We start from the raw sequence: 13,208 nt of genomic DNA, 5'->3' as shown, positions 1-13,208 counted from the left end.
AAGCCATTGGAAGTTGGTTCAGTAAAAGATATTACCTCTCCCATCTTGTCTCTAACATTAAAATGGTCAAACCTAGATTTATTTTAAAACAGCCTCAGTCATTAATGGGGAATCTGAAACCCTCTGCCTCAAAAGGAAGGTTTGTTTCTTGACTATCCCCTCTCCTCCTGTTTGCAGAGGCAGAAGATGTGTTTACAAACAAAGAGAAGGTGCAGAAGGAGGTGAAGGCCGTCCTGACAGAGAGCGCCACCCTGAGCTGTGAGGTGGCCCAGGCCAAGACTGAAGTGAAATGGTACAAGGATGGGAAATCAATCACTTCCAGCAAGAAACTCAAAATGGAGTCTGAGGGCAAATCCCGAAGGCTGGCCGTGGAGCAGGTGGAGAAGAAAGATGCTGGAGAGTACACCTGTGAGGCCGCAGGCCAGAAACTGACCTTCAAAGTTATCGTCACAGGTGAGAGACTGATTTCTCTCTTATTTTCCATATTGGAAAACTGAAGCACAGAAAAGTTAAGTGACCTGCCTAAGGTTGTGCAGGGAGCCAGTGACAAAGCCAGTTTGGCTTATGAAAAATTTAAACCAACCCACGAACCAACTGAAAAGTTCAGGAGTTTATGCATTAAACTAGTCCTTGATTCTGGCCTGGCATAATTCTGGAAAAGTAACAGAGGTGGGTGGTTTATTTTTCTTTTTAATTAGAGAACACTGGTGAAATTTTGGAAAGTTTGAATCCCAGAATGTGGACTCTTTTTTTTTTTTTTTTTTTTTCTAGAGCCACCTTTATTTTGGATTGCAAGATAAAATGTATCTCTCCTCTTGTTTATATGATTTAATGTGTATTTTCTTGCAGCACCATCATCCAACTGATGATATTCAGTGAAGTTCTGATGGACAAATGTTAACAAATACATTAGTTTCTTCCATTGCAGATTTTAGAAAATCATGGTAATTAGAGATGGAAAAACCCTTGTAGGTCACCAAGCCCATCCTCCACTGCTAGTGAAGGATTGTTCCTCCTAACACTTGTTGGTGTGGTCTAGTTTAAATGACTCAGGAGATGGACACTCAAGAAATATGAATTGGGAAAAATCTTTGTAAACCTGCCTTCTGGTAATGAAGATCAAAGTTGGGGGAGTTAACTTTTTAAATTGTTTCCCCCAATCTCAGAACCTGAAGTTGTGTTTGCAAACAAGGAGAAGGTGCAGAAGGAGATGAAGGCTGTCCTGACGGAGAGCACCACACTGAGCTGTGAGGTGGCGCAGGCTGAGACTGAAGTGAGGTGGCACAAGGACGGGAAACTGATCACCTCCAGCAAGAAATTCAAAGTGGAGTCTGAGGGCAAATCCCGACGACTGGTCGTGGAACAGGTGGAGAAGAAGGACGCTGGAGAGTACACCTGTGAGGCCGCAGGCCAGAAACTGACCTTCAAGGTTATCGTCACAGGTGGGAGAAACTCTTTTTTTTATTTCTGTTAGGAGACTAAAGTAATTTTATTTTTTAAGAATATTGTCCACCGTTTTAGGAGCAAATTATGGGCCAGAGAGTGGCTGCTGTTGCTTTGGTGCAGAAGTTGGGGGGGACTTTTAAGAAAATATATATACACCTCTAGCTCGATATAACGCTGTCCTCGGGAGCCAAAAAATCTTACCGTGTTATAGGTGAAACCGCGTTATATCAAACTTGCTTTGATCCACCGGAGTGCGCAGCCCCCCCCCCCCCGGATCACTGCTTTACCGCGTTATATCCAAATTCGTGTTATATCGGGTTGCGTTATATCGAGGTAGAGGTGTATTTGTAATGGATTGCAGGATCTTTAAGGCAGGGAGAGCCTCTTCGCAGTATGTTTGGAAAATGCCCAGTATATTGTGACCCCTTCCCGAATATACATGAATAATAATAGTGCCGCAATCCCTTTCCCTCCCGTAAGTCCATTGATGCAGCCAGAATGCCAGAGAGCCAGCAGATGACTGTTCACACCACTCTCAACCCCAGTGAAGTTGCAGAGGGGAGCCATTGTGGAGTGGCCATGCGGTGGTATCTGCCCCTCATGGACGGGCGCTCTCCAGGTCTGCCCAGGAGAGGCTGGCGGGGAAGGACATAACGGGGCTGGGGATCTGCCTTTCCATGAATGCAGTGGCCCTAATGCTCCATGTGAGTGGCATGGAGGGGCAGAAGGTGAAGTGCGCTGACGTCTGGTGCCTGGGCTTCCGATTGGGAGAGTGGATTTCACCTTCCCAGCTCACCCACGCTCCTTTGCAGACAGTCTGATTACTCCAGCGTTATGTGGGAGATGAGCATTTCATCCTGGGTGTAAGGCTACGTGTGTGTGAGGTGGGCAGGCTGGTGCAGTCTGATGGTCCTGGCTGGGAGGGGATGGTGTGTAGCCAGATGACCAGTAGCACTGCGAGAATGCATTCTGCACCCTGGTGCTAGGGAAGCAGCCTGTCTGTCTCTGTGCACTACAAGGATGACAGCTCTGGCATCTGCCTCTCAGATGGTGCAGCTCTGTGACACATCCCAGTGGAGCCAGGGCTGCAAAGCCACAATCCAGCCCTGAATATAGAGGAGAGATGTCACCCGTCTGATCTCAGTCCTCTAGCAATATACAAAAAGGTTTAATTATGATTTCAAACAATGTATTAAGCACCTGTTACCCTCGGTGCTGTGCCTTAAGCAAATTCAGTAATTGAATCATAAATTCAGCTCGGTGGGCCACCAGGACCTTGTCCTAGCTGTAGGAAACAGCCTTCTCCCAAATCTGCAGAGACATTCAGGTGCAAGCAGCAGAGATTAAACAGTTGTTATTCAAGCAAACCAAACTGCACAGAGGGCGTGTGAGCCAATGGGTAGGGCACTGGACTTGGGGCTCAAGAGAGCTTGGTTCTATTCCTGACTCTGCTATTGACCTGCTGTGTGGCCTTGGTCCAGTCATTTCCCCTCTGTGTGTCTGTTTCCCCTGCTACCCTTTGCCTATTTAGGTTGCAAACTCTTTGGTGCAGGGACGGTCTCCTACTGTATGTTTGTGCTGCACCTAGTGTGGTCCTGCCTCTAGGTGCTACTTTAATATTATTGCTGCTAATAACAACAAATATGAGAAATTATGCAGTCACAGTGGGATTCTAGCTCATGTTGTCAGGAAGGGAATAGTGTAGTCAAGGCCCTGCTGCTAAAAACTGCGCTTGGCCTGATCCTTGGAATGACCAGTAAGGACTGCCCAGCTGATCTGATTTGCCTTGATGGGACCTAGAATGAAAACATACCATGGTGATAAGCAATATGGCCACCTTCCTGGCATGCTAACATAGACCCTTAACTGTTTTGTCATAGCTCCTGTGAAACAGTAACAAGAAAGTTTACCGCATAAGAAAACCTGAAAATGTTTTCTGTGGTGATCTGAGAACTTTAAATGCATGTTGTCAGATTGGAGACATGGATTTAATTGTTCCCCTTAGGTCCTGATACAAGTTTTGGCAGCTTTCAGGTTATAGATTCACTTACTTTGAAATGTTATCTTTTTTCAGAGCCAGAAATCATATTTGCAAACCAGGAGAAGGTGCAGAAGGAGGTGAAGGCTGTGCTGACAGAGAGCACCACCCTCTCCTGTGAAGTGGCCCAGGCCAAGACTGAAGTGAAATGGTACAAGGACGGGAAACTGATCACCTCCAGCAAGAAATTCAAAGTGGAGTCTGAGGGCAAATCCCGGCGTCTGGTCGTGGAGCAGGTGGAGAAGAAGGATGCTGGAGAGTACACCTGTGAAGCCGCAGGCCAGAAACTGACCTTCAAGTTTAATGTCACAGGTGGGAGAAAGACCCTCCTGAATTCCCAATGATACTGTCATGTCTGAAAATGGGCTAACAACAACAGTAACAAATGTGTGCAGTGAGACAGACCCTCAACTTGTATAAATTAGTGTCGTTCCACTGCAGGCTAGGAGGTAGGCTCATTTATGCTAGCTGAGGGTCTGCCCTAATGTTTTGCATATACCAAAATATCAGGGTGTATCAATATGTCATAAGAGTGCATCACATTATTAAATTGGAGATTTAATAATAAATAAAGTAATAAAAATGATATACTCCTTGCAGAACAGCATGATACTTTTATAGACACATAGGGAGAAATAAATTAAGAAGCACAGACAAGGGGAATAAAGAGAACTGTTCAATTGAGATTTGAAAAGGGGCAGTGGGAGAGAGGCACAGTAGGGTTGTTCCAGCTGGCAAGAGCTGCAGAGGAGGTGGCTTTTGCATGAACAACGGTGAGATGGAAGTCAGTGGAGCCCTAGTGATAGTGGAGGAGCTGGTCCTAACTGGTGATGGGTGAACCAGTGTGGAAACTGGTCCAAACTGTCACTCAGAATTCAAACCGAATCTGGACCAAACTTTTTGAAGTTCAAAAATGTTGGACTTTAAAAAACAATCAGACAATTTTCTTGCTGCCCCTGCTTTTCCCATAGTCAGATGTAAAGTACCTAATTATCACAATAGGTTCTTCTTCTAGCGCCTGACATTGGACAGCATCCCTGTTCAGGAAAGCCTGTAAGCATATGCTTAACTTTAAGTTGCTTAAGTGCTTTCCTGGATTAGGCTTTGGCATTTCCAGCCTCAGAGGAAGCCAGAAGTAACAAAAACCTCTTCTTGCAAGATTCCCAGCCTGGCTTTGGAGACTGAAGAGGCTGGGATATGTTTTTTGGAGAAGCATCCACATTTTTGAGTGCTCATCCAAACTGATCTAAAGCTGTGAATTTTCGGAGGTCCTTTCATTGTAAGTTTTTGCTCCTGATCCAATGAGATGCTGCATGCCTCCTGCCATATGTTAAATGCCCTCTTCTCCTGAAAGTTGCCTGCAGTTTGCAAGATTGGACCTGATTCAGCAAGGTGCTTAACTTGGGTAACTTTAAGCATGTGAAGTCAAAGGGACTGCCAGCTGCTTCAAATTAAACATGTGTACACTTGTGTACCTTGCCGAACCAGGTCCTTAATTAGCAGAGTATTGTACTAGTAATAGTATTCTTTGGAAAGAGAAGTTCCTGCTGGGAATGACCATGGGCGAGATCACTAAGAGTCCGTTCTGGGAGTCTGTGTTGTCACGTTGGTTTATGATGGAAACATGATCAAAGAAGGAAGAACTTCTGCATTGTATGGCCTAATTAGCAACAAACAAATATATAAATAGAGACATTCTCCAGCAGCAACTGTTGTTGTTGGCAAATGACAAATTTCAGAATTTCCAAAGTTGGTGCATGTCGATGTGCTAAGACGTGTTAGATGGGCTAATTTTATTTTAATCAGTCATTTTTCTCTTTTCTTTTTCCTACTCAGAGCCAGAATCTGCATTTGTAAACCAGGAGAAGGTGCAGAAGGAGGTGAAGGCTGTGCTGACAGAGAGCACCATCCTGTCCTGTGAAGTGGCCCAGGCCAAGACTGAAGTGAAATGGCACAAGGACGGCAAACTGATAACCCCTAGCAAGAAACTCAAAGTAGAGTCTGAGGGTAAATCCCGGCGTCTGGTCCTGGAGCAGATGGAGAAGGAGGACGCTGGAGAGTACACCTGTGAGGCCGCAGGCCAGAAACTGACCTTCAAGCTTGAAGCAGTAGGTGAGTGTTCTCTGGCACACTCATTCTGGGCAGAATTGAGGTCAGATTTTTCATCTGTAAAACATGTACTTGGAGTGAATATTTTATATTCCTTAATTCCTGGTAGTAACTGGGCCAAGATCTGCCCAGGTGTTACATCCCTGACTTCAAATAAGCTACACCACAGATTAATTTATCCTATTCACTTTCTCGGTGCTGTGTAGGTGTAGTTGAAGGCAGAATTTGGCTGATAATCTTTACGTTGTATAACACAGTGCTACATGGTTTATTTTTACATTGTCTCCTTCACAGACACAATCTCAAATCGTTTCACAGAGATAATGGGCTGAAAGCGAGATAGAAGTGGAAGAGTTTTAAAGAGGAGAAATGGTGACTTGGAAGAATGGTGCTAGTTAAATGGAGTAGCAGCGTGTGTTAAAGGCCTGATGCATTATGGGAGTTAGAGATGAGGCCATGAGAGGAGGAGAAAAGTGAGCCCATAGCGTAGTAGGTACAAACAAGGAAAATTTTTTAGGGTGCAGCAAGTCCACAGAGTTGAATTTGAATTAGTACCATGGTGACAGAGTAATTTTCATACGAAAGAAGAATCTTAGAGGCTTCCAGATGCGTGTTTATGTACATGTGTATTTTTTTCCATTATCTTTGATTCTATAAATTACCTCTATGAAGGAACAACTGATCATTTCCCACTCAATCCAAGATAAAAGAGACAGCAGGTTGCAAACATTCAGCCGTATCCCTGGGCTATGGGGATCACAGGACAATTTTTGGGTTATTTTAAGAGTCATGGAGCAAAAAATGGTTGAGAACGACTGTTCTAGGGAGCAGGAAACCAGCCTGTTTGTTTGTTTGTTTGTTTTGATTACTTCTCTAGAACTGGAGGCAAAATTCCAAAAGAAATTTGTCCAGAAAGAACCAATCATTGTTCAGGAACATGAAAGCATCACACTGGCCACTTCGGTAACACATGAAACGGCCGTAGTCAAGTGGTTCAAAGATGGAACTGAGATCAAGGGAAGCAAAAAGTATGAGATTAAGGCTGACGGGGCCTCCAGGACTCTGACTGTGAAGCTGGCTGAGGGCAAAGACAGTGCTGTGTACACCTGCGAGACAAAGAGCGACAAGCAGGAGTTCAAAGTGCAGGTGAAAGGTGAGAGGAACAGCAGCAGGCGCGTCAGCTTAATTCCCAACAATATATAAATGGAGATATACCTATCTTGTAGAACTGGAAGGTCATTGAGTCCAGCCCCCTGCCTTCACTAGCAGGACCAAGTACTGATTTTGCCCCAGATCCCTAATTTGCCCCCTCAAGGACTAAATTTACAACCCTGGGTTTAGCAGGCCAATGCTCAAACCACTGAGCTATTCCTCCCCCCAATTTTTTTTTTTTTTTTAAATGGCCCCCTCAAGGATTGAACTTACAACCCTGGGGTTTGCAGGCCAATGCTCAAACCACTGAGCTAGCCCTCCCCCCCAAGTCAAAGTCAAAGTCAAAGTCAAAGTCAAATGGATCTTGCTCGGGGGTGGAGGCCAAGGGGCTGCAGTTGAAAATCCTCCTCCCCTCATCATTGCTCAGCTCTCAGGGCCCTTGTGTCATGGCTGCTGAGATTCTGGCTCCAGGGTCCAGCAGATCCATTTCCCTAAATGTCCATACAGAGCAAAGCAAGATGCTTCCTACTTCCACCGGGCTAGTTCATGGCCCATATTGCATGCTCGAGTGGGGAGGAAGGGGGTCATAAGGTGCCCCCTATTCCTCGGGGCTTGCTATCCAGTTACAGGTAGCTGTATGGGGGCAGAGCACTATTCCATTTCCTTCACAGGTGGGTGGGGTGTGGGCACAGCAGAGCCAGCATGGAGGTGGGCATAAATTGTGCCAGGAGACGGGCATGGGGAGGGATAGCTTAATTCCCCATGGAGCAAGCAGGGACAGAAATGTGGCTCTGAGCCACAATTTGGCCCTTGCTGTGTCTCTGGGGTTGGGCTGCTTTCTGCGTCCCTTTATCAAGGCAGGTTGTAGAAGATGACAGTGTAGCCCAGAGTGTTGGAGTTGCACTGGCCCAGAAACAAATGGATTCTCCCGTTTACCTCACAGGGCTGCGCTCTACAAATGAGTTGTAGCTGGGGAGCTGTGGGGAGAGCTCTGCTTACCCAGGCTGGGGAGAAGAGGGCAGCTGCTGCTCCCCTGGCCACCCTTTTACTTTAACCTCTGACGATAAAGCACAGTGTGGTTTTGGGCAAGTCACTTAGTCTCTCTGTACTTCACTTCCCCATTTACACGAGATTCCACTCCTTAGCAACCCCTCAGCTGCCTGCAAAAAGTTGCCATGGTCTGGCCATTGCCAATAAGCAGAAGGCAGGATGGCAGGGCTGCAGCCAGGGAAGGAAGCACTGGAACGTGCCAACCACGGGCTGTGAGCAGATTGGCGGGGCCAGCCAGGGAAGGCCCATCCTATCACTTCCTCCCCTGGCAACAGCCCCGCAAACCTGCCTGAGGCAGGGGTCTTGCTTCTAGAAAAAGTTCTCAGTAAGCGGCACACTGTTGCCAATATCCAAATCTCATGAGAATTAAAGTCGATGGAACAGGATGGATTTCCAGCACAATATTGCTATTAACTGGAAGTTGTTAATATCAAGGTTGCTATTAAGGGCCATCCACTTTACTTCCCTACCTCACAGGTGTGTTGTGAGGGTAAATATATTAAAGAGGGTGAGGTACCCAGGTAGTGTGGTAATGGGGGTGATATAAGGGGCCTTGGATGGATGGATGGATGGATGGATGGATAGATAGATAAAAAGCAACAAAGAGTCCTGTGGCACCTTATAGACTAACAGACATATTGGAGCATAAGCTTTCGTGGGTGAATACCCACTTCATCAGACGCGCGTCTGACGAAGTGGGTATTCACCCACGAAAGCTTATGCTCCAATACGTCTGTTAGTCTATAAGGTGCCACAGGACTCTTTGTTGCTTTTTGCAGATCCAGATAAACATGGCTACCTCTCTGATACTTGGATAGATAGATGTCTATTTCATTAGGAGGGTGGTGAAGCACTGGAATGGGTTACCTAGGGAGGTGGTGGAATCTCCATCCTTAGAGGTATTTAAGGCCCGGCTTGAAAAAGCCCTGGCTGGGATGATTTAGTTGGTGTTGGTCCTGCTTTGAGCAGGGGATTGGACTAGATGACCTCCTGAGGTCTCTTCCATCCCTGAGATTCTATGATTCTATGATTCTATTCTATGTCAAAGAGGTGAGAGAGATTGTGGAGAGAGATACCTGGGAGTGGAGGGTGAATTTCACATCCTGGGGCCACAGAACAAAGGCTGTATCATCTCCTACCCCAAAGCAATGATGGTAGAGAGTCTATGCTAACATCTCCCTGCCAAGGAGACACGTGATGTGATAGCTCAGCAGGTGAGTTCGGTTTATCAGGTGGAAGGCAGAACAAAAAGGAAAAAGGAGAGGACAATCCCAAACCCAGGCATTTTAAGGCATCATTCTGACACCTCTCCTTCCAGAATTAAAAAGGGTCTAAGATTTCTTTTGTATTTTATTTTATTTTAGAGGACTCACTCTAAGCTGCCAACTCAATGGTCTGTAAGAATCTGATGGATTTGTCGCTTGATAAATATGCTTTCAGCTGTGTGTCCATTCCCACTCTCTAAGGATAGGCAGCCAGCCTATAGGGGCGTTGGACCAGCAGTTAGAAGCCCTGGGCTCTATTCCTGACTCACTGTGTGTGTATGAGACCCTGGGCAAGTCACTAATCTGCTTTGTAATCTTAGTGTCCTCCAGTGAAAAATGGTTTTTTTTGTGTTTTACCCACTTTCATGACATGTTTTGAGATGGGTGGATGAAAAGTTGCTATTATTATTACTGAGTCAGAATTTGCGATGTTGTTTCTATTGCTGACAATCTCTTGAATTTCCCACCTTCCTCTGATCCAAAAATCCCCCTATTTAAAAAAAAGGGTTAAGAAAACAATCTTCTGATCTGTTCTGCGTTCATTGTTTTCCTTCCAATGAATCTCAGAAATCCCTGTGAAGTTTGCAAAGAAATTAGAAGCGGTCAGTGCCGAGATCGGAGGGACCATCTCTCTGACCTGTGAGCTGAGCCAGGCTAAGGGGGATGTGCTGTGGTACAAGGACAGAGTTGAGGTCAAACCCAGCAAGCGCTTCCAGATTCGTGAGGATGGTGTCAAGCGGATCCTGACCATAATGGGACTCCGGGCCGAAGACAAGGGAGAGTACTCCTGTGAATCGCGGGACGACAAAAGCAGCATTCAGGTCACCCCCAAAGGTACCTTGCCAGATCCATGACATTGCGTGTGACATCCTGCTCCCCTCCCCTTCCATTACAGTGCTAAAGAGCTGCATTAAAAAAATTCTGCCTGTGTTAAGAGGTCAGGGGACATTGTTGCTAGCATGCAGAAATGTATGTTGTAGCTGGGAAAATAAGGGCTCCCATCTTACAGTTAATGAATAGACAGCATGACTGCCATTCTGAAAGAGAAAGATGCAGTGTATATTGTAGGTAGAAGATCCCTAGAAATGATATTTAAATAATATTTAAACAATGATAAAAATCTATAAATTTAAGTAGCAGCAACAATAAGAGCTAGTGCAGAGTCCTGCTAAAGTAGTATGTGGACTTAGTATGGGTTGATTGTATCGCCCTCTACAGGATATAACTTGCTGCTTAACCAAGTTTCTCTTTTATCTCACATGGCAGAGCCCTGTGATTTTGGTGGTGAAAGTCCCGGGGTCAATCTTGGTATTAGTATATGTGAAGCCACAGTTTGTTACCTTACCATGTCCACTTTAAAGTCCAAATTATATGTGAGCCTTAAAAAGTCTCCTCCTAGGACCCAGTTTGAACTATGGCGGTTTAAGAGGATGTTCAGATTCTGCATTTGGATGCTCTATTTTCAATTGATTTCATATACAACGAAGGGCAGAACTCTGCTACCTTCCTGCAAAAGTGGCGAAGGTTCTCTTTGCAAAGAATGTTGTTGTGACTTTGAGACTGAGCTGGGGTCTCATGTTAGATAGGCTGTGGACTTGTTGGTCCTGATATTGCATGTGAGGTTGGGGTTAAGGATCCTGAATCTAGACCCAGGATTTTCCCTTACACGCTTGCTCCTATCCTAGGGATGGCACCTCCATATATAAAAATTGGACAGTGAGATGTAATGTGACTATGTTACCATGAGCACACACTGTCACACAATGAAATATCCATGGCAAAACCATGGTTTACTGAGCCAGTCTGCCCTCTGGAGGTGCTCGCAGAATGGGGGATTGTCATGCATGTGCTGCTAAAATGTCTCCTCCTTCTCTGTCAGTTCCTAGAGTGGTGAAGTTCACTACAGGCCTTCACAACGTGGTGTCTGAAGAAGGAAAAGAGGCCACGTTCAAATGCACCGTCTCCCCCAACGATGCTGCAGTTACATGGTACAGCAACGGTGTCAAAATTGAAGCCAGTAAGAAACACGTGATCTCTCAGAAGGACACCAACCACAGCCTCACCATCACTGACCTGACTCTGGAGGATGCAGCAGAAATCTCAGCCAATGCAGAGGGTGTGGAAAGCAAAGCCACCCTCACAGTCCGAGGTGAGAGAGTAAGGTCCCTTTGACTGACTGTCATCCACACTGTGGGATGTGTTGTTTTGTACGTTCCTTCTACTGACTTTCTGAGTTGGCCATAGGGATGAAAAATGCATGTGTTCCACATGTTAGAATAGTGCCCAGAGCGTTGCAGTGCTGGAGATGCTGCTTCTGTTCACATGGATTTTCCCCAACTTTGATTTCTTCAGAAGGCACCATTTTAATCTTACTTTAGAGCCAGTTTTCTGGAGTCTCTCAACTTTTACTCTTGTCTCATCTCATTTGCCAGAGGCGCCGGTGACGTTCAAGAAGAAACTGGAGCCCAAAACGGTTGAGGAGAGGGACACGGTGACCCTGGAGGTAGAGCTGAGCAAGCCTTCCGTGGAGGTGAAATGGATGAGGAACAGCATCGTGCTGCAGTCCAGTGACAACGTCGAGATCAAGGCCGAGGGGACGAAACACAGCTTGATGATTAAGAACATCACCTTTGCCGACCGGGGCTTCTATTGCTGTGAGACTCTCGAAGAGAAGACCCAGGCCAAGCTGAATGTGCAAAGTAAGTTGATGCCGAATGTCCACCTGTGCTGTAGCCAATGTTAGGAGGCTGGTTTTGGGAATGTGGGTGTTTCCTCTTAGCGTGCTGCCAATCAAATGACTGTGCGGGAGAACGTGAACGCTGGAGCTACCACAGCTGATTGGTTGTTTGCTCTGACCTCCTCCTTCTACTGTTTCCAACTACCACAGTCCCGTGTCTATTGGCTTCACTCCCCCTGTTCACCATTACACCTCTGAGCTCGTCCCTTCTCCCCCCAAATTCCCTCATCCCTTTCTATTCTGTCTTTTGCCCGATGCGTTTGCTCCTATGAAATCATTCCTCTTCCCACCATTCCATATCTCTTCCTTACAGTACCCCCAACAAAACAGCTCTTGAAATGCAATTAACGTTAAAATAACAAATCCTCTACCAACAAGTGTTTGAGTATTCAAATAAACTAACGCTCTTCAGTCTGTAACCTCTGTAATTCAGCCTCCTTCCCCGCATTCCCTTTGTCTTCATTGTAACGCCATATCTTCATTTAGGTTGTATGTGCTTCAGGGCAAGGATCTATCTAGTTATATGTCTGTAAAGCACCCTTAGAAGTTTGGATGCTATATAAATAATAAATGATATTTAGGCACCTTTTGAATATCGAACAGATGAAGAGAGAGGTTCGAGAGGCTGAGCCCTCATGTAATGGTCCAGATGTGAACTTGGCGATTTCTGCTGAATTTGGATATGGTGTTCTGGCTCATGTCTGTATCTAGTGTGTACACAGGAAATCCATAGAGCTAATTGTTCAACAGTGAGAAATATTCTTAACAGGACCAGAAACCATGTGAAACTCACCTGGCTTTGCATTTTGTTAAAATTCAAAACTCAGATGATCTTTGTGGAAAGGTTGAAAACCTTGGGGTGAGTTTTTGACCAAACCCAGGCCAGTTTATGGCTTTGCCGTGAAATCCTGTGAAATTTGTGGGTTTCAGTGATTTCAGTGGAAAGCCGGGTAAAGTTCAGTCTTGCGGAGATTTTGGGTTTGTTCAGACCCAGAGTTTAGAGGTTGCGAACGAACGTGGATCAAAAGCAAAGCAGCTGCTGTGAAACATCCGTAAGGCGTCTGGCCTTAGAGCAGCTTTAGCTAGTCTAGATCCCAGAGTTATAAAGTGTGATGCTTCCCAGGGGCACCCAGGGTTGTGAGGCGCCTAAGGCACCAGCCCTTAGCGTGAGGAAGTCTTGTCTGTGCCTGCTGTGGATTAGCTCCCTGAAATCACCAGCCTCTGGCAACACAAGCACTGCCTGCCAGGCCTCTGCGGGCCTCGTTCTCTCTGTACAGGTTAGCGATAGGCACACGCCAACCTCCGAGACCTCTGAGCAACCCTCTGCAGGGCCCAGCCCCTGTGCCACTGGACCCACAACTCTTAGACTTGCTATTCCCAAAGTACACAACGGTCTATAAGATTCAACGCA

The 13,208-nt window shown here is 45.9% G+C and overlaps 1 protein-coding gene across 1 annotated transcript in view; it reads left to right on the top strand.

Annotated features, from left to right (window-relative positions):
* The window catches only part of OBSCN (obscurin, cytoskeletal calmodulin and titin-interacting RhoGEF), a 277,319-nt gene that overhangs the window by 56,065 nt on the left and 208,046 nt on the right, over positions 1–13,208 (top strand). Inside the window, exons 17-24 of the mRNA XM_065399153.1 lie at positions 178–453; positions 1,167–1,442; positions 3,521–3,796; positions 5,321–5,596; positions 6,471–6,746; positions 9,628–9,894; positions 10,940–11,209; positions 11,493–11,759. Coding sequence (XP_065255225.1) covers positions 178–453; positions 1,167–1,442; positions 3,521–3,796; positions 5,321–5,596; positions 6,471–6,746; positions 9,628–9,894; positions 10,940–11,209; positions 11,493–11,759 — 2,184 coding nt within the window. The remainder of the gene's footprint in view (positions 1–177; positions 454–1,166; positions 1,443–3,520; positions 3,797–5,320; positions 5,597–6,470; positions 6,747–9,627; positions 9,895–10,939; positions 11,210–11,492; positions 11,760–13,208) is intronic.

This window comes from Emys orbicularis, chromosome 2, assembly GCF_028017835.1.
Source record: "Emys orbicularis isolate rEmyOrb1 chromosome 2, rEmyOrb1.hap1, whole genome shotgun sequence".
Lineage (NCBI taxonomy): Eukaryota > Metazoa > Chordata > Testudines > Emydidae > Emys > Emys orbicularis.
This window is presented reverse-complemented; position numbering and strand designations above follow the sequence as displayed.